The sequence below is a fragment of the Chrysemys picta genome, chromosome 5 (assembly GCF_011386835.1).
Source record: "Chrysemys picta bellii isolate R12L10 chromosome 5, ASM1138683v2, whole genome shotgun sequence".
In the NCBI taxonomy this organism is placed as follows: Eukaryota; Metazoa; Chordata; order Testudines; family Emydidae; genus Chrysemys; species Chrysemys picta.
This window is the reverse complement of record NC_088795.1, coordinates 34543870-34569582: the sequence shown is the minus strand read 5'-3', so window position 1 is coordinate 34569582 and position 25713 is coordinate 34543870. Positions and strand designations below refer to the sequence as shown.

The 25713-nt window shown below is 40.1% G+C and overlaps 1 protein-coding gene across 1 annotated transcript; it reads left to right on the top strand.

The window, feature by feature from the left end:
- The first annotated feature begins 485 nt into the window (after nt 1–485).
- On the top strand, nt 486–25713 carry CFI (complement factor I). The gene is made up of 15 exons (XM_005287917.4): nt 486–1025; nt 2441–2738; nt 3441–3594; nt 5170–5351; nt 6444–6554; nt 8561–8677; nt 10043–10072; nt 10259–10288; nt 11690–11728; nt 14995–15027; nt 16996–17099; nt 19017–19123; nt 21412–21689; nt 23588–23689; nt 25261–25713. Exons 1-15 carry the CDS (start codon nt 969–971, stop codon nt 25476–25478), a joined length of 1860 nt encoding a protein of 619 aa, XP_005287974.1. The 5' UTR covers nt 486–968; the 3' UTR covers nt 25479–25713.

Below are 25713 nucleotides of genomic sequence, written 5' to 3'. Positions count from 1 at the left end.
AGCTCAAGTAGGCATACCCTGGCCTATAATTTCCCAGGTTCTCTTTGTTCCTCTTTTTAAAGATAGGTACTATGTTTGTCCTACTCCAGACCTCTCGGACCTCCCCCTCCTCCATGAGTTCTCAAAGATCGCTGACGTTTCTGAGATTGTTTCAGCTAGCTCCTCAGGCACTACTGACTTGAATACATCTGACTTATTCAAATATTCTTTAATCTGTTATTTGATGATCAAGCCTGTCATTTTGTCTGACTACCTAGGTGTTATTTAAATAAAGAGAGTATAAGAGAGAGAGTGTGTGTGTGTGATTCTGTTATTTGCAGCTTTTTGGAATATGGGGTAACTTGTGCTAGAGGATAGCCTTTCTTTGGTTTTGTTTTCATTCTAGTGTTCCTAGGAACTGACACTCCCAATAATAAACCGCACAATAAACACATACCTTTCACTACTTGCCAAGTAGTTAAGCAATGTGTACTGAGCATAATCTTGAAATAGGAAAATACAGTACTCAGTACATCCTGGTGTTCTTGCATTTTGTCTGTTATGCTCCAAGGAGGCACATAACTCAAAGGAGGCACATACATAAACAATTAACTAGTGTGGAAGCAATGGAAGCAGCCTGAGCATTTCAATGGTATTCTTTGGCAAAAGTCAGCAGTGGAACCAATGATTGTGACTTAGGGCATAGAAAAATAAACTCCTAATGGGATCCTCCTTTTAATGATTTACTTTAAAGACTTTACTTTTGTTATCTTGTATTGCAGTTACGGTAAAAAACGTTGGATTGAGACAGGATCCTTATGAAGAGTTCAAAATTATCTGTAAATCTAGAGGTTCTTGCACTTTATTTCTAAACAACCTTTTTAAATATTTTACTAATGGTTAAAAATTAATCACAGACAAATACCTAAGGCTAAAAAGAATCAGACACAGAGAAATTCCTCTAGCTAGCTAGAGAAAAACTCTTCATCATGAAAATATTACTAGTTCTCTTGGTTTTTTTATGCTTCTTCTTTTGTGGATTACAGGTAAGAATTTATTTTAAACAAGATGATTCCTCTGTAAGTTTGTCTTAAATAATAACTGGTGAAAATATTTCATTTTTAAATGTTTTCCTGTAATGGTACCGATGCAGTTATTTTAATCCAAACTTGAATACTTGAAATGTGACATGCATTTTTATTTCATGTAATTACTGTAATTGGGAATGTATGTCAGTAGGCTTCTGAAAAGGAGGTTTTAGAGAAAAAATACTGCAATTATAATCCCAGGCCCAGTCCTGCAAGGAGTTCTGAAGGGGTCCAGGGGTCTGCCTATCCTGATTCAGTTGCAGGATTGGGACCCTAGAGAATCAAATCCTGCAGTCCTCATTCAGTTTATATTCAGGAAAAATTTACAGTGGAGTAATGGGAGTTATGCCAGAATAAGGACTGCAGGATCTGGCTCTTAGTTTTGTCTGTACATTTAGAGGCATAATTAATTTAACTGAATTGATTACTGGGCTGAGAATAGCAGGAAGTATGTAATATGGTTACAAAACAGGGTAAAGTTTTTGGATGAAATCCTGACCCCTCTGAAGTCAACAACAAAACACTCATCAGCTTCAATGGGGTCAGGATTTCACTCTTAGTACTTTAGACTTGAGTTGTATTGATTTAATGGACACCTTCAAGGTTGATAGTCCCTTTGGTTTATCTTTTTTTCTGCATGCAAATTCCCTACATGCAACTTTTATGCTTCAACATTCTTTTTTTCTTAAATAATAACAAGCCAATAAAAGCACTTTCTTTGTGATGAAATCAGAGGCTTTGCATTTTCAAGTTTCCAAGGGGTTGTTATAAATAATTGTCACTTCATTCGACCTAAACCAAATCAAAAAGTTAAGTGTAGATTCATGTTTCTTTCTTTATTGTTTGCTTACCTGTGGCTCTTTAAAAATATTTGCAAGTTACTTTTAAAATCAAACAAGATTAGGCCAGTAAGAACATCTGTTTCTAAGCCTCCAGCTGCAGACTTTTTAATTACAATTTACTGTAAATCCCACTGTCTACGACACCAGTATTTGAGTTTGTTTAAAAATTCTATAATCTGCTGTGCTGAAAAGTCAAGGACTGTTTGAAGGAAATCAGAGAGAGCAGAGCTCATCCTTCATGAAACATCCAAAAAGAAAGAGAAGAGGGATAATCAAACCCTAGAAAAATAAGAAATAAGAAAGGTGGAGTGACCAAGGATACTACTGCAAACACCTGAAGTGAAACACCTCATTGTTGCACACAGAAGACAGCAAATATACAAGGAATAAGCTAGTGATGGGCCTGATCGAACACACAATTGGAATCAATGGAGGGACTTCCCAATGTTTTCAGTTGGCATTGGACTGGGCCCTATATATCAGCTGATTTGCTACTTAATCTTATTTGATTTTTGATTTCATGTCTTGCAGCACAGAGCCTCTGAAGATGAAGAGCTATCTCAGTCAAATCAGCAAGAGACATTCCTGATAAAAGAATGCTTAAATAATAAGTACACACATAACGCTTGTAAGAAAGTTTTCTGTCACCCATGGCAGAGATGTGTTGGAGGAAGTTGTATTTGCAAGCTTCCCTACCAATGCCCAAGGAATGTCACCTGGGTTTGTTCTACCAATGGAAGGACATTCCAAAATTATTGTCAGCTAAAGGCCTATGAATGCCAGCACCCACACGAGAAGTTTCTGAGTAAAGCAAAGTGCACGCCTTCAGGTACTGAAATATCCTTTCCCTAAACTATGTCAGTCAATGTTAGGTGGATGGTGAATGCTTAACTCTTTACTCTCAGAGAGCCTGGTCATTTATTTGTAAATGTTTAATTGTAAAATGTGCAGCGGCAAAATAAAAGTAATTGAAAGTAGGCAAAAGAAAAGAAATTAAAAGTAGGCAGTATTTGTTGATACTCATAAAAAAATCAAATAATTGACAGACCCGCCTACCTACATGCACTTCTGTTCCTGGCAGCCCAGTCCTGCTTCCACTGTAGACAACTGGAGCTTTATTATTAACTTAGTGGGAGCAGGATCTGGCCCTTGGCCCAAAGTGTCAGGTCTGTGTTATGAGAAGTCCCATAATTTTTGGTATTTCATAAATAATAATAAGAGCCAGCATTTTTATGGAAAGTTTTCTCCATAGATCTCAAAGCACTTTACAAAGGTGGGAATCGTTATCCCCATTTTACTGAAAGGAGAAACTGCAATATATTGAGATGAAGTGACTGGCCCAAGATCACAAAGTCAGTCAGCAGAAGAGTCAGAAATAGTACCCAGGGCTTTGAGTCCCAATCTAGTGCCCTATCCACTGATGCATTTCCAGTCCATATGAATGTTACTTATCTAGAGGTTGTAAAATAATGACATATTTATTGCTGTGGGTGTCTTTCATCTGATACACTTTTGCAAATTTTTTTTTTAGAAAAATTTGAAGTTTCTTTGGACTATGCAGATTCAGAATCAGAGGGTCTTATTCAAGTAAAGCTTGTGAATCATACTGAGAAGTTATTTATATGTAACAGTAAGTGGAGTATGAATGAAGCAAATGTTGTCTGCAGACATCTTGGTTTTAAAACGTAAGTTTTTGTGTGTGTAGGGGGTTCATATAGATAATCACAATGTTTATGAAAATGCACTCCTGCTTTCTTGTGGCCCACCTGTGGACAGTTATGTGATTGGACAGTCATGGAGAGTGTATCTACTGTAATCTTCTCATAAAGACTATGTAATTCGTCATTTGAGAGTAAAAGCCAAGAGATTTCTATCCTGATAATCTAGTATATTATGAATAATTGTTACACACTTTATATTCAAATCATAAGCATTTTTATTTAAAATACCGTTAACTGTGGGCTAGATTGGGAATTTTCTCTCAGCCCTATGTTAGGGACAATTTGCAGATGTGCCACCCCAGAAAGAGCTCTGGGAAATAATTGTAACTCAGAGAGGAAATAATTTACTGCAGCCCTTTACAGGGCACAGCTTACTTCTCCCACTCCTGCCAGCTATGCTACACTGGTCAAAATATTGGGGGCTGGAGCCAAGCCACCACCCACTCCCTGCCCTCTCCACCACCACTCAGTCCACTTTGTCACAGGGCAAAGGAGCAGCTCTACAGAGCTTGTTTTCCACTCTGTGCCCAGACTCATGATCCAGGCAGACATGTAAGGAGCCAGCCTTACTCTTCTGTACTCCCTTACATGGCCACGTAGGGCCAAGTGACAATCTAAACATGTGTGAGGGCTGGACATCTTGCTGGAGTGCCCCACAGCATCCCTATGAAACTGGGGTTTAATTCCCAGTCCTGGTCTTTAACTCCTCAGACAGCATGGGCTGAGCCTTGTGCAGAGACAGAACACTCAGTCCTAGATGGGGCTTACATGCCTGACATAGCCATAAACTCTCTGATTCCTTATTTACTTGATGTAGATTTCTTGCATGAATGATAGGGCACTAATAAAGTAAAAATATGGATACAAATGAGATGAATAGGGTAATCTCATTTGGAACAAGAGCAAAGTTGCAGGATGTTTTTAAAGACATCTTGGTTGTTGACGTTCTCTTGGTCAGGAAGATTAGACAATTTGGAGGAACTCTGGCAGTTACTAAGGTTTATAACTTATTCTTACTAAGGGCATGATCCGGCAATGTCCTCAGCACCATGAACCTGTCATGACTTTAATGGGAATTGAGGGTGCTTAGCATCATAATTCTGCATCATTAGAATCCACCCACAAATAAAGGTCTGACCTACACGCTGTTCCACATGAGCAGACCCCTGTGGCCATGCAGAGACCCAGATATTTAGGTGCCTAACTTCTACTGAAATCAATGGGAGTTAGACACCTAAATACTTTTCAGGATCTGGCCCCCACCGACTTTGATGGAGCTGCACACGGGCACACTGTGAGGAACGATTTGCAGGATGAGGCCCTCATTTTGTTTCCAAAAAACTCATGCAGTGTGCCTACCTAGCACCTTTTTATGTTGTCAGGAGTTGATGTGTGTTTATTTTTCTCAGCTATGTCCTAAAAACCTTTACCTTCATGGTACAGGAGGGAAATCAAGTCACTGCTACACAGTAACTGAATATGGATCATTCTCTGTGCAAGGATAATATATTATGATTTTTTTTATTTGCATCTTCATAGAGGAGCTGAACATCACAAAAAGACATTCGAAGTCCCAGAATCTGCCTTAACGTCATCTCAATGTCTTCGTACTACTTGCAGCGGGCTAGAGACTAGCCTGGCGGAATGTACTTTAAGCAAGAGATCAAATATTAATAGTAACGAGGATTTTGCTAGTGTTGTGTGCCATAAAGAATATAGAGGTTGGTAAAATATATGTCTTTTTTTAAACACTCTACTTAGGGTTTTTCAGTTTAAACACGGCATCCAATTAGGAATTTGCATTCTAGCCTACCACAGGCACCGACGCTTCTAACTGTAGTCACATTTTATAGTCTTTAAAATAATTTTCAGCCTTTAGTTAGTTCAACAAGGAAAATAATTCATCTTCTTTCATAAAATATTTGGAGTAAAATTTCACAAGAAAACATAGCAAAATGTTGTGCCTGCAACTTCCTTCCCCCTCCAAGCCTAGCAAAGGCCCTGAAGCTGAAGAAATGTTGCTTGAAATCCTTTTCTTGGGCAACTTGTGCCATCTCTAGTAAATCCTGTCTTTCCCTGATCAGCTGGAGGGGTGGCCAGTGGCATCCTTCTAGCCATCACTCTGTCCAGGATGACTGTGTAATGCATTTCAGAAAATTTAAGAACCCAGTAGCCTGGTACCAGCCAAGAGCCCGATTATGTGAATTGCTAGTGTTTCTGCAAAGTGCTCAGCACCTTATATCATTGGTTCCAATTTAATTCCTGCATTGGTGTAAACTAAACCATGTTTTTGTTTAAAACATTTCATAGTTTTATATTCTATGTAATGAAATTAGCAATAATTGGGCTTTCTTTGGCTGCTCTGGTAGCATCAGTGGGAGATGCAGCTGGTCAAAGGAGGAGTACAGATAGAGCTTCTCTGTCTTTGATCCAATGGCAAAAGCAAGAGTGTAGAGACACCTAAAATATGATGAATCTCCTTCCAGAAGAAGAGTGTACACCACATTACTCACATGCACCACCTAGCAGTGGGTCTGAAATGGCATCTCCATCTTAGTCTTTAACAAAGAGAAATGAAGATCCCCTTTGCCAAGTTGCTGGAAGTTGGATGGGGGAAGAGAAAAGGCCATGTTGAGGGCCTGATGCAAAGCCTATAGAAATAAAGGAATAGATTCCTGGGCTTTGGATCAGGCCCTAAGAAGGCTGTGGCCCAACTGTTGGAAAAATAAAATAAACAAACAAAATTTTTCCTTGTATGTTTCTGATGATGTAGAAAGTTAAATAAGAACTGTATTTTTCTTCCTGCTTTGCAGAATGTTTATCAACTGAATTCCGTTGTGTCAACAATAAATGCATTCCTTTACATGAAACCTGTAATGGAATCAATGACTGCGGAGACCTAAGTGATGAAATATGTTGTAAAGGTAATAGTAGTTCTCCCTTCTAAAGTGTCTCATAGTTATGTACAGTAATACAATAGAAAACTTTCAAACAATCTTTAAAGTTATAAGGCATTATCAGTCCATTTCAATCCCATTGAGGGAAAGGTCTTTCAACTTTCTAAGGTGACAATACTACAGCTTCATTACAGTTACGCAAGAAAAGTTAGGCACCTGTTTACTTCTTGAATCACGTGGATGATCTATTAGTATTAGGACAAAGAGAATAAAGATTTTTAGGAAACTTTTAATATAACAGTTTACTATTTAATATAAAGAATCATAGACCAATGAAAAAGTGTGGCTAGTTGGACTGAAAATGGATTATTAAAGATGGGCAAATAATAAATAATTCAACAAGTTTACATGTTTTTTCTGTTAGCAAATTGTCCGTAAAGCCAATTAAGATTTTCTCAAAGTTATTACTTATAATAAATTATTCACAGAGTAATATCTTTGCCTGTAGTTTGTTCCTGAGCAGTCACTGTGTTCAGTATTTAAAATTCCATCTGTTTTGACTGGAAACAGGGAACAGTGATCTGACTAGATGAGCATACATTTAGAAATTGGATTTCAGATGCCAGAACTGATGATTACAAATTCAAAATTCTCTTTCCCCAAATAATGTTAATTTTGCTGTTTTGGTGATTGTTCCTGCTGGTAAATTCATTCGCATGAATATTCCCAGAAAGTGAACAAAAAGAGTTTCAAACACAGTCAAAGGTAATTTTTAAATAAAAATCTAACATATACACATGGGTTTTTTAAAGTATTTGCCAGTCTCAGTTATTACTTTTTATTTTTATCATAGCACCCAAAGTGTGCTTACTAATAGTAAGACGCGTGAAGCCAAGGTCCCTGTCCTGACATTCTTACAAGGTACATAACATTTGCAAGGAAAGTGTAGATAAAAATCAGATTTTTCTAAATGTCATTAACAAAATCTCACCCTTTCACATGGTATTTAAATTATATTTACAATACTTAAATCAAGTTTCTAAAGTTCAAAGATGATGCTAAACTACGGAACACCTGAGGAACAGACCTCTTGACCCCAAAGTTTGTGCATGAAAGGATTTACGCCAAGGAGTGCTTGTTCATGTGACTAGCGCTGTTTTTCATCAGTCTGGCCCTGATCCAAAGCCTACTGATGTCAAATGCAGTCTTCCCCAAGCCTATACTGGTATTAAGGAACCATCGGCTTTTCCATTAAATAAAAAATCCCTGAATATAGATTTGCATGGGAGAATATAAAGTAAGTCAAGAAAACCTGGCAAAGCATTGGCTTTGCTGTTCAAAATGTATCACATTTTTGTGATAATAGAGAAGAAAGCCAGATACCTGAATTTATAGGAATGTTTCACCCAATAGAGGAGTGCCTGACGGTAATTAAGGGCCACGGTCAACATTTTCACAATACAAGCCTAAAGTTCAGTTCTTAATCCTATATTTAGCCACTTCCCAGTAGGAAGTTCAAAAGCATTGCAGTCAATAGAACTTATGCTCCTAAATCATGTAAGTGCCTAAATATGGGCTTAGAAGGCTAACTTTTAGGCTCCTACTTTTGAAAATGTTGGCTCTAATCTCGTGAGATGTAGAACCCTCTACATTCCCATTGAAATCATCAAGAACACTAACAAGACTGAAAGGTGGGTTGGTGTTTGGCTCAGTTTGTGTGTGGCAAAAGTTCTGGAAAAAAAACAGGTAATGGGTCATGCTCAAAAAATGTGAGAATTACAGCACTAAATTGATGAAAGCCTGAAAAGTTGACACTCCATTTTAAAGTTGGAAAATGGGGAGTCTACAGCATTGATAGCATCCATTTTGCTTTATGTATCCAGTGTCTGGGTCCATTACATATTAATGAACATTTTACTTTTGTCATAATTATGGCTGCATTGTAGTTAAGTTTCATTAGGTATCCTACAGTGGTGAGGTTGGTGAATCATTTGACCCCATCTCATACAAACTGAGTTCTCTTTTTGTTACAGCATGCAAAGGCAACAGTTTCCATTGTAACTCCGATGTGTGTATCCCAACTAAGTACCTCTGTAACAGGGAACTGGACTGCCTTGCAGGAGAGGATGAATCTCAAGCTCGCTGTGAAGGTTAAACTTTCATAGATTTATCTTCTTTGTTCCAGTCAGTTTAAACTAGAGAATAAAGAATTCCTACATTTTAAAATATGCAACTGATTTGCAAAACAAAGAAAATGCACTACTCTCCAAAAAGTTATGCAAACATTTGTAATAATGTTATGTTAATGGTTTCTGTTGCATTACACCCTGTTGCTCCTCTTCCTTCTAGAAGAAGAGGAAAAGCAAGACAAGTAAGGGGCTGGGGAAACAGATTATGCCCTGGGGACCTTCATTGGAAGGGAATGTCATTTGCATCTGGAATATTGTACCATTCCCCCCATTTTCTACAAAGAGCCACTGGTTGTGCCAAAGATCCATGGCTGGGGAATGGGTAGGACTGGTGGAAGTATTTCATCCCAATAGCCCCACGAGAAATCCAACTAAATATTAATGTAGCCTGTCTGTACTACCAGTCCACTCTTCAAAAAATGTTTTATTTTGTTTTAAGCTTGTTATACTCTCTCTTACTCTAGCTCTTACACGGTCGTCTCCCTTATCTGATTACCTCTAAATATTTTCTTCTGGTAGAGGGTTATCCATGAGAAACTTCAGACAAATTTTGTTTTATTTATCTAAGAGGTGAAGGAAGAGAGTCAAAATATAGTCTATATCAGAAAGCTAATCACTGTGTTATTTGTATTATGGTGGTGTCCAAAGGGAATCGGACAGTGTGTTTCTCTATGCACTGTGCAAACATAACGGAAGAGCTGTCCTGAAGAGTTTACAATCTAAATTTAAGACAAGTGAGTTTGACAGACAACAAGGAAGAGGGAGATAAGATGAAGGTAACAGGGAGAAGTTTATGTGTTTACACAGGGTAGCTATATACACAACTTGATGGTTCCGAATTATTTTAAAACATTGGGGTACTGAGAAGAGTGTTTTGCCTGTCATCCAGCCATCATACAGTGGCTGATTTCTAGTAAACTATGAAGTAGAAGTGGGGCTTTAGGAAGGGTTTAAGGCAGATGGTTGTATCCTTACAGATTAGTTGAGGGAGGATGTTAGAGGAGCAGCATAGAAGAAAGAACAAAGATGTCGTGAAGAAGAGGACAGATGATCAGTCCTCAAAAGTATTTGGGCACCTATCTCCATGGAAATCAATAGGAGTTAGGTGCCTGAATACTTTCAGGATCTGGGCCATAGTCATTATTTGTACTGTAGTGGTTTCCACAGAACACTGGGCATCCCATTGTCCTATGCACTGTACAAACACATAGGAAGACATGCCTGAAAAGTTTACAAAGTAAATTTAAGACATATTTTGTTGCAGGAACAATGTACAGCAAAGAAGTGTGTTCAAACTATGCTGTTGTTTTTGTGCTTTATTCTTAGGTGAGCAAAAGCCAAAGCCAAAAGTTCAAGGTAAATATTTTGGTCTTCTGTTATTTATAGTTGAGTGTGTGTGTGTGTGTATTTACAGGCATTTCAGTCACTCTAGTATAATAAATATTTCTCAGTGCAGTGCAGTACAAGTATGCATTTGCATTTGTGTTTCAGAAGGACAGCAAGAATTTAATATAAATTGATGTTTTTGTGTTTTATTCCCAGGACATTCACATTCAAAGGCTAGCATTCAAGGTAAATATTTTGAAGTCTTTATTTTTATATGCTAATTATAGACTGCCACTGTGCAAAGTTCTCCACATCAATTAGCATTTAATCATGACCCGCAACACTACTGCTACTGTGGTACAAGACCTGCAAATGGAAGTCCCAATTATCAAAATTCCCATTTATTTCAATGTGTGTTTTGTTTGGATAAAGCCTGAAGGTTAAGGTCCAATAGGGAACATTTTATTTATTTCATTATGATCCAAATACCCCCAAAACCAGGCTAAAGGAGTCATTTAACACAGAACTCAAATAATCAAACAAACGCACATAGTCTGCTGAGGACTGTTATGCCAGCCAGAGTGACCACAATTGATGGCATCACACCAGGCATCATGTAATGAAGTTCCCAGATCTGGCTCAATCCCGCAAATCCAATAATCTCTGGGATGGTCCCACAGACAGCATGAGGTAAGGTCGGAGAACGCAGCCCTTTGTGCGTCAATGGAGAGTTTGAGAGCATAGTGTGCTGGGGTTTTTTTTGTCCATCCTGGAGACATTGCCAAAGCATATGCAATGCGGCTTTTCAAATATGATGAAAGATTGAAGGAAGGTCAGATCTCCGTGAGAGTATGGCATTTCACACAAAGACAAACCACTTTATGCTCAGGCTTTAGCACTGACAGCACATATAGATTGCCTCTAGCCATTCCAAGTCTGCCTGCATGAGAGTCTGGGCTTCTGACCTGTATAGCAATATAGGTAGTACATAAATTTGATAGATCCTGACCTTTGTCTTAGAACAAAGACATTTTTGCACCCATTAGCAAGACATGGACGTCACACAGGAAGCAGTGAGACTTATTCATGGAAGAACATCCGGTTTGCTCTGACTGTTTGAACTCTGCTTGCAGCCTAGGTAGATGAACGCGTCAATGTACACAAATACACCATCACAATTTAAAATAACCTTGCCACATACTGCTCCTTTGAGTGCCACAAAGCTTCCTGAGATGGGTGTCATGGAATGATGAATTTTGGGGGATTCATAGTGGAGGAGGAGATTACTTGAAGGAAACCAAAAAGAAAGGGAGGAAAATACCAGGATGTAATTGTTTAGATGCAGAATGCCCCTCTAATCTTGATTAGTGGTGTATTTAGCACATACATATGAATTAGACCACTTGTTATTTGCATACTACTTTTAAGCAGAGAAAGCCAAAGAGTGTCATATTATGTGGAGATTTTATAATTTAGAGAAATATCTACTAAGAACTGGGATGAAAAAGTATTTCTAATAATGTATGGAACAATATATTTTCATTTTTAAAAAACCTATCTTTTTAACACAAACATATGTTTAAGTGATAGTGCAATTTAAAATGTTTATAAACATTAAACTACTAATATTCCATTATTTTATTACAGAACAAAAAGAAGACACCTCAACTTCCAGTATGAATGAAGGTCAGTTTGATTAAAGCTCCACTTCCTACCTGGTTGCCATGTCATGGACGAACTTTCCCTAAATTCTCTTCTGATGGAGGATCATCCATGAGAAATTTTAGACCAGTTATGCTAGATTTGTTTAACAGGTGGTGAAAGGGAGTCAAATTCAGTTTATATCAGAAAGCTAGATCCACAAAGGTATTTGGGCACCTGTCTCCATGGAAATCAATGCGAATTTGGTGCCTGAATGCCTTTGAGAATCTGAGCCATAGTTATTACTGGTACTGTTGTGGTTTCCGCAGAGGAATAGGTATCCCATTGTTCTAGGTATTGTACAAACACATAAGAAAACACATCTGAAGAGTTACAGCCATGGTCACCAACTGGTCGATCGTGATCTCCTGGTCGATCCTAGAGGATCTCCCAGTCGATCGCAATCTCAGGCTGTGTAGTGGGGCTGCCGCTAAGGCAGGCTCCCTGCCTGCTCCGGCTCCACGCCGCTTCCAGAAGCGGCCAGCGTGGCCCCGGGGGTGGGGGGTGGGGTCTCCCTCCTCTCGTTGCTCCTGCCTGCAAGCGCCTGGCCCGCGCAGCTCCCATTGGCCGGGAATGGAGAGCTGTGGCCAGTGGGAGCTGTGGGGGTGGTGCTTGCAGAGAGGGGCAGTGAGCAGAGCCATGTGTCCCCCGCTTCTCCCAGGGGCCGCAGGGGCGTGTTGGTCCCTTCCGAGAGCGGCGTGGAACCGGGGTAGGCAGGGAGCCTGCCTTAGCGGCAGCCACTGTTCACCACCAACCAGGAGCCGCCAGAGGTAAGTGCTGCCTGGCAGGAGGCTTCACCCCAACCCCCAGCCCTGAGCCCCCTCCCAGAGTCAGCACCCTATACCCCCTCCTGCATCCTGAACCCCCTCCTGCACCCCAAGCCCCAGCCCTGAGCCCCCTCCCAGAGCCAGCACCCTGTACCCCCTGCATCCCAACCCCCTGTCCCAGCCCTGGCCCCCCAGCACCCCAACCTTCTGCCCCAGGCTCAGCCCAGAGCGCCCTTCCGCACTGAGAACCCCTCAGCCCCAGCCCAGAGCCCTCATCCTCTCCCAAAACCCAATCCCCTACCCCAGCCCGGAGAAAGTGAGTGAGAGTGGGGGAGAACGAGCAACGGAGAGGGGCAGGGATGGAGTGAGCACGGCAGGGCACATCCTGGGTTGCCCTTAAATTCAAAAAGTGATCTTGGGTGTAAAAAGGTGGGACACCACAGTTTTACAGACACATTGTTAAGACAAGTGAGTGTGACAGACAACAAGGAAGAGGGATATAGGATGAGGGTAACGGGGAGAAGTTTATGTGGTTACACAGAGTAGTTATATGCACAACTTGATGGTGCCAAATTGTTTAAAGCATTGGGGTTTTGTGAAGGGTGTTTTGCCTGTGATCTGGCCATTATTAGCTAGCTGATTTATAGTAAACTGCAATAGAATGCCTTTAGGAATGATTTAAAAGGAGATGATTGTGTCTTTACCGATTTGTGGAGGGAGGGTGTTTCAAATATAAGGGGCAGCATGGAGAAAAGCACAAATATGAATTTAGGAGAACAGGACAGATTAGCAGTTAGAGCAGATGGTGCAACTGGGAAACGACAAATAAGAGATAAGAGAGAATAAGCGGAGAGGGCAGAACCTAAGTGCTTGGATGATAAGAAGCTTGAACTTGAAGGAGTGGAAAATTGGGAGCACATCCTTCTAGCTATTAATCCTACATTTATGTATTTTATTTGTGTATAATTTGTCCAAACATTCCTATCTTTAATTGCATTTTGGATTGATAAACTGTTCTACAGTGTCTTGTCGACTGACTCATCTTTACCCGTCTTTTGTTTGACTGTGGGTTTTGTTGTAGTGAAATAGTCTAATCAGGCCGAAGCTTCACATTCAGGTTATGCATAGTGTATTCTGAAAAGACTATATTTCTTTTGAATAAAAACAAAAAGACTCTTGATTCATATAATCAGGGCATTTTTCCCAGCAGCCATATGTAATACAACCTTGGAAAATCACCAACAAAATTTAGTAGCAGAGTCATAAAACATACTCACCCATCTATGACAATGATAAAGAAATTAACAGTATTTTATTCGTCCATCAATAAATAAATGATTTAGTCAAGGCAAGTAGACTTTTCCAATGCTATCCGAACATCTAGTTAAATAACTGCTTTCTACAAAATCAGCAAACGGTAGAGTTGGAAACTCTTTCTCGCTGGTACAATGTACAGCAAACCAGCATGTTCAAACTATACTGATGGTTTTGTGTTTTAGCCTTACATGAGCAAAAGACAAAGCTAAACATTCCAGGCAAATGTTTTTATGTTCTATTAATTTATGTATATTTATATTTATAGTCATTTCACTCACTGCAGTATAAAAAATATTTCCCTACTCAATGCTGTACAAGTGTGGGGAGTATTTGCATATGTGTGTCTGTGAGAGAGAGAATTTGGTGTATATTGATGTTTTTGTATTTTATTCCCAGAGTGTTCATATGCAAAGGTTAAAATGCAAGATCAAAATATTTTGAAGTCTTTTTATTTTTATATACTTAATTATAGACTGTGCAAAGATCTCCATAGCAACTAGCCATTTAATCTTGACCTGCAACATTTCTGCTATTATGGTATAGGACCAACAATGAAAGCACTTTCATTTCAGCCCTTATGTAGCCAAAATCAATAATGATTTCAGTAGATGTTTTGTTTGAATAAAACTTGGAGGATCAAGTCCAGTAAAGGAACTTCATATGTGCCAAATCTCCCCATTAAGCAGGCTAAAGGAAGCATTTCACACACGACCGCACCACCTAAATATAAAATAACCCTGCTGCATGCCTTCCTTTGAGCTCCACAAAACTTCCTGAGATGGGTGTCAGAGAACGATGACTTTTGGGGGCCTCATAATGGAGGAGAACCAGATGATATTACTCAAGTGAAACAAGAAAGAAAGGGAGGAAAGTGACAGCATGTGGTAGTTTAGATGCAAAATACCCCTCTAACCTTGAATAATGGGGTGTACATTTATTAATTGGACCGCTTGTTATTTGCAGAACTCTTACGGAGAGAAGGCCAAAGAGCGTCATATTACTTGGTGATATTGTGATATACAGCAACATCCACTAGGAACTGGGATGAAATTTGTGTTGTTTTTTTAAGGAAAATAACATGTTATCATTATTTTGACACAAAAGTGCTAGGGTAACTTGAAATGTTTGTAAATATTTGGGTACTAATATTTCATTCTTTTACTACAGAACAACATGTCCAAAATTCTAATATAGATGAAGGTAAGTTTCACTAAAACTCCAGCCTAGGTGGATACCATGTCATAGGGTGAACTTTCCAAAGCAATCAGGCATTTTTCAAATAAGCATTTACATTGTTTATCTAAGCCAGTGGTTTTCAAACTGTGGGTCGCGACCCAGTACTGGATCACGCAATGTAAGGCACTGGATCACGGCAGCTCTGGTCAGCACCGCCGATGGAGCCGTTAAAAGTTCCGATGGCGATGCTGCCTGGCTAAGGCAGGCTAGTCCCTACCTGTTCTGACACCGCGCTGTGCCCCGGTTCCCGGCCAATGGGAGCTGGGGGAGGGGCAGTGCCTGCAGGCAAGAGCCACACGGAGCTGCTTGTGTGCCTCTACCTAGGAGCCGGACTTGCTGCTGGCCGCTTCTGGGGTGCAGCGCGGTCCGCGGTGCCAGGACAGGCAGGAAGCCTGCCTTAGCACCCCCACTGTGCCGCTGACCAGGAGCCACCCAAGGTAAGCCCACACCCCAATCCCCTGCCCAGAGCCCCCCCAGCCTGGAGCCCCCTCCTGCAACCCAAACCCCTCATTCCCAGCCCTCACACCTGCACCCCAACCCTCTGCCCCAGCTCCATTGGGTCACAGGCATCAACAATTTTCTTCAACTGGGTTGCCAGAAAAAAAGTTTGAAAACCACTGATCTAAGCTATACAAGATTTTAAAAACAAAAAGAGCCATAGGAAATTGTGGCCCTAGATTCTTTGTTACTCTTGTCCTGAACCCAGCATGCAGAGTATCTCACAGATGTCATATTTTCAACAAAAATTTAAATCAGTCTCCAGTTTCTACTGTGTTGAATTCCTACAATTACTGAGGTAATTGTGGGCCAGATTCACTAGCAGTTAGGCATTAGGTCCAACGTTCATTGGGATTCACAAAACCGCCACTCAGTTGCCACCTAACACTCCTAGGGCCCAAATTAGTAGGGGTACAGGGGGGAGTTGTTGTTTTGTCTTGTTTTATTTTTTTGTTTGTTTTTTTTGCCAGTGCAGATTTGTACACAAATTGAAAGAAAAAAAAATCACTCTCGAGTGAGTGGTGTTGTGACCTGGCACACGGGGTTGCATCACACCACCACTCAAATTTGGCCTGGCCTCCCCTCCATCATGACGGAAGGGAAGCGGGTCCAAATTTGAGCAGCATTGCAGCTTGTGCACCAGATCACAGCCACCAATACCTCCTCCTGCAAGAAACGGCTTCGGTGTCTAACTTCAGGAGAGTGTTCACAGCTATGATTCCTAAGCACAAATTGGTGCCTCCTTGTGATCTGGATTTGGATCCCTAGCTCCTTTTGAGGGGTGGAGCTCAGGCCACACACCTCTCCTTGAACTTCCTAATGCAGTGGTCCCCAAACTGTGGGGAACACCCCTGTAGAGGCACGTGGAGGAATGTTTAGGGGGGCTCATGGCAGGGCCTGGGTCAGTCCCCATAGGGGGTGAGGAGGGAGCGCCACCCAGCCCATCTCTGGGCCGGGCCACAGCACCACTCTGGGCCACAGCTCCACTCCGCCCCCAGGCCAGCTCTGTCCTCATTCCCTCTCTAGCTCTAGTTCAACCCCCAGCTCCACCTTTAGACCAAGCTCCTCTGCTGAGCCAACTGTGCAGTAATGGGGGGGGGGGGCACAGACAGATTCCATTACTGGTAATCGGGGGCATGACAGGAAAAGGCCACCACTGTCCTAATGGCTGGTTTAGGCAACCCAAACCCCACCTCCCCGACTCAGCTTGCTGGCTTTTGTGGATTCCATTCTTGGGTGCCTAATTCTACCCGTGCATTGTATACTAGGCACCTAACAGCCGGCTATGAATTCCACTAGGTGGCAGATGCCTAATTCCCTATGTTAATCTTGCCCTGAACGGCCATAGAAATCAAATTATTAAAAAAAAATAATCTCATTTTGATGAAAAATAATGTGTTCCTTAAATGACATGCTCTTTCCTTTTTGTTAAAGAAAGGAAAACATTAAAGACCTTGTTGCCTCAGTTAAAGTGTGGTGTTACAAACCACCCAGTAACTCGACGGAAGCGAATCATAGGAGGAAACACTGCTACAAAGGTAACAACAAAAGTGACCTAGTCTGATAAGTTGTATATGGGCATTGTTGTCTTTAGCATTTCAGCATCTTGATGTACTTGATGGAAATATTGTCTCAAAGTATAATAAATGCAGAAATCTAATCAGTTTGTAAGATTGCAGTTTTGAACAGAAGGGGTAAGTCTACACTTCAAGCTGGGGGTGTGATTCCCAGCTCAAGGAGACATAGCCCTGCTACTCTGATTGAGTTAGTATGCTAAAAATTAGGGCAGTTAATTAATCACAGTTAACTCACGCCATTAACTCAAAAAAAGTTATTGCGATTAATCGCACTTATAATAATAGAATACCAGTTGAAGTGTATAAAATATTTTTGGATGTTTTTCTACATTTTCAATATTGATTTCAATTACAACATAGAATTCAAAGTGCACAGTGCTCACTTTATATTATTTTTGATTCCAAATATATGCACTGTAAAAGTGATAAACAAAAGAAATAGTATTTTTCAATTCACTTCATACAAGTACTGAAGTGTAATCTCTTTATCGTGAAAGTGTAACTTACAAATGCAGGGTTTTTTTTGGTTACATAACTACACTCAAAAACAAAACAGCGTAAAACTTTAGAGCCAAGTCCACTCAGTCCTACGTCTTATTCTGCCAATCGCTAAGACAAACAAGTTTGTTTACATTGATGGGAGATACTGCTGCCTGCTTCTTATTTACAATGTCACCTGAAAGTGAGAGCAGGCATTCACATGGCACTTGTAAATACCTTGCAATGCCGGCTACAGAAGTGTCATGCGAACGCCTGTTCTCACTTTCAGGTGGCATTGTAAACAAAACGCAGGCAGCATTATCTCCTACAAATTGTAACCAACCTTGTTTGTCTGAGTGATTGGCTGACCAAGAAGTAGGACTGAGTGGACCTGTAGGCTCAAAAATTTTACACTGTTTTATTTTTGAATGCAGTTTTTTTGGTACATAATTCTACATTTGTAAGTTCAACTTTCATGATAAAGAGATTGCACTGCTGTACTGGTATGAGGTGAACTGAAAAATATTTTTTTTGTTTTTTACAGTGCAAATATTTGTAATAAAAATAAATATACAGTGAGCAGTGTACACTTTGTATTCTGCATTGTAATTGAAATTAATATATTTGAAAATGTAGTAAACATCCAAAAATATTTAAAATAAATGGTATTCTATTGTTGTTTAACAGCATGATTACTCATGATTAATTTTTTTAATCGCTTGACAGCCCTACTAAAAATAGAATGTAGCTGTGCCAGCGTGAGCCACCCAAGTACATGCCTGTGGTCTCACACAAGCATGTACTCAGGGTGGCTAGCCCATCGCGGCACCACAACTGCATGCTATTTTTAGCACACTAGCACGATCAGATCTAGTGTGAGTATGTCTCCTTGAGCTGGGAATCACATCCCCGGCTTGAAGTGTAGACTTACCCAAAGATGTCAGGAAAAGCAATGGTTAAGGCTTGAGTAGAAAGTTTATTTCTTCACAGGAAGTTGAGTGTGTGTCACAGGATTGGCTCCAGTATGCACTCTTAACCAAGATTTTTGCATTTAATTCCCCCCCCCTTTTTTTTTTAAGATAAGAGAATAAAGATACTAGCTGTAAAACTACTAGTAGTATTTTGAACAACTGCACAAGCTTTATACTGCACCATTTTAATGAGATGCAAACTGTACTTTGGAGTTTCATAATGCAGCACTACGGAGTGCGTGGTGTAGTAAAGGTACACCAGCAAAAACTGGAGCAAATAATTTATCAAAATACTGTAGTTAGAAAGAATATCCTGTCAAAGCAGAATTAAAACCTGAATAATGTGCCTAATGATACAGTCACATATTATATTTGATCATATAGGGTCAGATCCTATCACATGAACCATGCAGATTTTTTTTTATAGGGTGAATTCCCTTGGCAAGTGGCAATTAGAGAGGGTAGTGGTACAGTGAACTGTGGAGGAATTTATATCGGTGGCTGTTGGATTCTGACTGCTGCACATTGTGTCAGGTAAAAACCATTCTGGAACAATTTGCTTCTTGCAAAGTACAGAAAACATTTTATAGGTTCTTGTACTTCTCATCTGCTTTTTTGCTGACTCTCAATTGCATAGAGGAAAAAATACAGAGTTGCACAAGTCAGCAAACCAAAAATTACTATAATGAAACAAACCAAAAACCCAGGAGTCTGCACACCAATATCTGTGCTCAGCTCCTAAATTCTTAGTGTCATTGTTGGGTAGATTCAGCCCAGTCAATATCATTACATCAGATTTCCTCTAGCTCTCTCAGCCCCTCAGCATGTTCACTGATTCTACCATAAAGGATTTCCAGATGGGGTCCTTCTGAATGTCTGAAAAGCTTTTCCTGCTTTTTAATACTGTCTATCTAGGCATTTATACAGCAAAGATCACTATGGTATCAAATTACATAATTCTGTAATCAGTGGTCTTCTTATAAAGCTGAATTCTCTTCTCCTTTTCAGGAGCAAGATAAGCCAAGTGTGAGTTAAAGAAAATCTTAAGGCTATTCTGCCTTCTCCTACATGGTTCTCATGCAAGTAGAGCAGCCTCCAGATTCTCCTAAATTACTCTTCTTTCCCTCCTTCCAAAGGCAGACAGTTGAGAGGGTTTGAGTGCTTTTTCTCTTTGTTATAGGTTGTGGAAAAGCTATGGCAAAAGGATGGATCTTGCAATTTGTCCTGAAGGTGGTCAGGTTAGGTCTGCTATTCCTGAGGAAGGGAATTGCATAGTCAAGGGCCTGCAGCCCAAGTGGTTTTGTTGCCAGCTCCCTCTAGTCTTAAAGCCGCATAATGCCCCACTCTCCCTTGGCTGCAAGTTCAATGCTGCACCCAGCTTCTCAAGCAGGTGCTTGGGGCGGCCGCTCCGGAGAGGGCCGGCACGTCCAGCTATTCGGTGGCAATTAGGCGCACGGTCCCTCACTCCGCCTGGGAGTGAAGGACCTCCCACCGAATTGCCGCCGCAGATCACGATCGCGGCTTTTTTGTTTGTTTGTTTTGTTTTTTGTTTTGGCTGCTTGGGGCGGCCAAAACCCTGGAGCCGGCCCTGGCTGCACCTCTGAAGTGCAGCACAGACTCTCACCCCAGGAATCCAACCTATGATTACTGCAGCTAAACTCCTTGAAGCAGCATTAGTACACAGCCAGTGGAGGGGAAGGAAATCAGTAGGGGAGGTATAAAGGGGATTATGATCTACTGTGGGACATCTCTTCAGGGCACCTGCCGTTTTGGGAGCTGAATTTCCTATCGGTTCCACAGGGGTGTGGGGAGAATTTGGGGAGGGGAAAACAAAAGCCTGCACATACACCTGATTGAAAAATGAACAGGAAATTCCTTGAATCAAAACTCTCCTTTCCTTTCCCCTACATGTGGAAAAACAACAGAGGGCAAATGTAAGCTTTATTTTGTCACCATTTAATTTAACTGGCAAGTTGTGCATTAGAATATCAGAATTTGCAAGATGTGATTGGTGGTGTTTCTTGGGTCATTGGTCTGACCCTGCTCTCACTGAAACCGTATGGCAGAACTCCCATGGGCTCAATGACCATAACATGTATAAATGCATTAAGACAACTTTTGTCTCTCTTCTACATTTTACATGAAATCCTGAGTTACACAATGCATAGGTGATGCAGGAAAACAGAACCTACAGCAGAAGAATTAGAGAAGGCAGGATGTTTGGGGTTGGAGTAGTAACAGAAAAAGTTCCTGTTGCCCATGTCAAATGCAGAGCATGCATTAAAGGGCAAGTTGTAATCTTTCACTGGCCTCGTGTGGAGGAGGGGAACAGGAACTATTCCCTGTGTGTGCCCCTTGGGAGTGTACGTTTCCCCAAAGGGTGCACAGATGAATGGGGAGAAGGAAGTGATGGTCCCAACATCCTCTCCACTCTGGCCCAGGGAGTGGTCTGGGCATACCCCCACCAGAGTGGGGTTAGGAGCGAGGAGTCTGTACAACAGTACTTCTATGTACTGGGGCACAACCAGAGAAGCACGGTCCTCCTAGTATTTCCCTTGAGGCAGTGGTAACAATACATTTTGGCCTATTAAATTATTTGTCCATGTCAGATACATCACTATACAATAAGTGGCATCTGTCTCCACATTTGATACAGTTCAGAAAGCCCTGGTCAGAGGATAGTAATACTTAATGTGTGTAGTATTATTATTATTTTACAGAAATGCTGATGAATTGCTAAATGGCATAACACTTACTGCAAGCCAGAATTAACATTTGTGCTTGTATTTATTAACAAAATATAACTGACATTTCTTTTACAGAAAAAGTCGAGTTAATCAGTATCGGATATGGACTGGAATATTAGATACAATCGTCTATAATCAAGAGATAGATACTTTTAGATTAAACCAAGTGATAATCCATGAAAACTATAATGCCTCAAACTATCTGAATGACATTGCTTTGTTGGAGATGAAAAGTAATGACAAAGGAAAACCATGCACACTAGCATACAGCATACCTGCCTGTGTTCCCTGGTCAGAATATCTGTTCAGATCTGGACATCAATGCAAGGTTTCCGGCTGGGGACTAGCAGACGGTATTTGATTTTTTTAGTTTATAATGAATTATTTATACTATGGTCTTGCATCTGAAGAAGTGAGGTTCTTACCCACGAAAGCTTATGCTTCCAGTACTTCTGTTAGTCTCAAAGGTGCCACAGGACCCTCTGTTGCTTTTTACAGATTCAGACTAACACGGCTACCCCTCTGATACTTATACTATGGTAGTTTCCAAAGGTTCAAGTCTGGATCAGAACCTCACTGTGCTAAGTACTGTACAAACTGGTAGGAAGACACTTGTCCCAAAAAAGTTTACAATCTAAATAAATTTTATAAAGAAACAAAACAAAAACGTGTGGAGAGAGGTGGGGAAGGAATACAACATACGTGTAAAGTGATCAACTAAGTCATGTTAGTTAGATGTCTATTTGTAGCATATTTGTTTTATTTATAACACAAAAACATAACTGTACAATTGATCTGGAGTGAGGAAGGCACTCAAGGTTGAAGTGAAGAGGAAGATATTGTTGGAGTGAAGGGGGAGGAAATACATAAAGGGAGAGCAAAGCTGAATGGGACAGAGGGGAAAGAGAAAGAGGGCAAAAAAAACATGGTGGTAAGGAGAGCCAGGCTGGGCAGCCAAGGTACTGCAGTGATGGGAGAGGGGCAGGATTAAGAAAAATAGTAAGTAAAACTCTGCATACTGACTGATTTGCACAGATGAATGGTGTATTTTGATCACTTATTTGACAATCTGCATGGGGTAAAGACCTGGACGTGTGTCACAGGGAAGGATCCTGAAAAGTTTGAATTCGCCTAGTTTTCTTTATCACTCTTCTCTTCTCGGACCACAGCCAGACAGAGGTGCTGCCCTGTGCTCCAGTCCTCCAAGGAGTGTAAAAACACTGGACATTTTTAATGAGCATTCTTTTTGCCAAAGATGCGATCATTTCCCTCATGAATTACAGAGGTTGATTAATAGCATATGGTGAATTAAAAGGCTGGCATGGAAGCTACATTTAAAACTGCTACTATTAAATTACCCTCTAGTAACACTCCACTTAGAAAACCAATTTCCATTTTGATCACAAGTGGCCTGTGATTAAAATGGTACAAAAGAGACTACGCTCTATAAAATGTCGAGGGACAAAAAAACAGTTTGTCCACAAGATAGGATGTGACTCAGTCATCTAGCAACCCTTCTCTTGTGAAAAGAAAGAAAAGAAAAAGGACGATGTAAGAGAGATCAAGAGGGAGGGGTAATAAAGATAGGAAAGGTGGGAGGAGGAAAGAAGTTTCCTAATATTTAAACATTGAAAATACTGCAAGCTATCACAAGAGTTGTTTACTCTGAACAAGATCATGAGGATTTATGATGCTGGTCCATTTAGGAAGCCAAGATGAAGAGCTAGAATGGAAAGCATGACAGTTTTATCTAGAGGCCCCTTAAGTGTCAGACTGAAATTGAACAAAATTAAGTCTTGAGTGTGGTCTCTATTTAGTTCTTTAAGGATTCTGATATTCCCAGATATATCTAATGTCCTCCCTTAAATGAGATTGCCTAGATTAAGATTCCCCTCCTCACAGACAATACAAAAGGCATTCCACCACTGTGTGTCATATTGTGTAGTCTATAAATTGCAAGCACCGACAGAAAATGAGGAAACCAACTAGAAGGGTCAAGATCTGGGATTAGCTAAAAATGTGTTAGAAAATGTAACTGCTGTGTGAGATTCTGTAGTTAAATAGTACTGCTTTTATCTGGCTGATGTGCTTGACTACATACATGGAGAAAGTATGCATGCATTTAAATTATGTATTGTATAGAATAGAATAGGTTATATTAAGTCAGGAAAACAAGTATGAAACTTTTGATTTATGACAATGTATCTAAAATGCATTTCAAATTCAAAGGTTCTATTCTTTTCTTTTTTAGGTTATACCAAACAATTTGTTCTTCGATGGGGCAACATTAATTTATTTCCAAACTGTTCAGATATCTATAAAGAGCGCTTTTTTGACGAAATGGAATGTGCAGGCAAGTAATTTCATCACTATTATTTCTTTCTGGTATCATCATCAAACCCACCTCCCTGAATATCTGAAGTCCTACTACCCAGTGCTCTCTTATAACCCTGAAATACAGTAAACTAGACACCATAGTGAAGCTCTTAGCAAAGTGGTAAGGAACCAAAATGCTCTTACTAGATCTGCTGTAAAGTGATGCAGACTTTTAGTACCAACTTGCATGTACAACTACACAGCTATGTTTGCAAATGCAGTTATGACTACATGCAATTACTGTGATTATGCATGCAAATTTCAGCATCCAATTGTGTGAGAGATTTATGGGCACAGGTGGGCTACTGTCCATTGAAAATCTGGCCTTTACTGTCTTTGGCCTGGATTCAGAAAGGTACTTAAGTGCACGTATAACTTAAAGCACATGAGTATTCCCATTGAATGTAATTTAACTATTTGTATGCTTAAGCACTTTGTTGGATCATTTCCACCCATCATTCTTTGTCCCCTGGAAGATGTTACCAACTTTTTAAAAGAAGAAATGGTCAAACCTTGTCAGAATGCATTAGCACTCTAGGGGACCATTCCAAAAGCTGAAGTTAGAGCCTTGAATTCAAAATTTTAACTTCAAGCTACTAGAAGAATTGCCACAAGCTTTCTTAAACTTAATATGTAGCCAATTAACATGACAGATGGTTCTGTCCCTCCTTGAATTTAAGTAAACAAAGGCAATGCTTAAAAAAAAAAAATAGTGAAAAGTGATCCAATTAAGCTGTGAGAGAATTCAGTCTGATGCCTGCAAGGTATTGGGTCCTGTGTTATCTCCTAGGTCTGCCATACTTTTCAACTGATAGTACTTTTACGTGGAAGGCAGTCACCTATTGCAGCAATGGGCAGCAGTATAAAAGCTTAAGATATTAATCAAAGATGAATTTTTAGAGAACTTATCGACTTCCTAGACATCAAGAAGAAAAGGGGAAGCTTTCTCTCCCCAAAGCAAACACAAACCTTCAATATGGTTTTGGAATGGAGGACTGCTACTTGTGAGAGTATGTACCCACCAGCATGAGTAAGGGTTGCATAATCAAGCACTGTGTGGCTGGCCATCACACTTCACTGTCCGCATCACAAAACACACAACCGCAATCAGCAACAGCTGACACTTTTTGGGAAAATTCAGAAGGGAGGCCACATTTTGATAGGCATGGAGACGTCCTCTTATTAAGAGAACAGCTAAAGTTATAGGTATGCTGTAGTACTGTGGTAATGGTGCTGCATTATTGTATTTTCACATTCTTCACACTTGATCTATTTTTCAGAACCACTATACTCACTTAAAAAGGATGTTTGGTGCTTATTTTGGTTCATTTTCTATAGATGACTTTTGAAACAATATAAAATACAATGGACTGAATTCTGCTCTGATACTCTGGTATAAAACTTTAATTACTGTCTAGTAACCGAGTGAATGTTATGCTATTGTAATGAGCAGAATTTGGCCACCTATGATTTTAGAAAATAAGTTCTGCAGTCTTCACAATAGGAAAAACATGCATATAACACATTTGCCTTGGTGTTTTTCCTCAGGTACCTTTGATGGTTCCATAGATTCCTGTAAAGGTGATTCAGGAGGACCCTTGGTCTGTATGGATTCAAATAATAGGGCATACGTGTGGGGTATTGTGAGTTGGGGTGAAAACTGTGGAGTTCAAGGATTCCCTGGAGTTTACACAAAAGTAGCCAGATACTTTGATTGGATTAGCCGTCATGTGGGAAGGTCCGTTATTTCTCTATATAATGTGTGAAGCTCTGGGAACTAAATACTACATTCTCAGCACCTACACACAAAAAAGAAAATTAGTTCTACCTTAGAATCAGCAGTTTTATTACATACTTGCAATTTTTGGAAGAAATGTTTAAACAAATATTTGAAAATGCTATTAGTGTTCTATAAATGTAATGATTCTTGTAGAAAGTGTTTTGTACTAAAATTAGTTCACTGCAAGATTCTCTAATAAATGCATGTATACTATAAGGAAA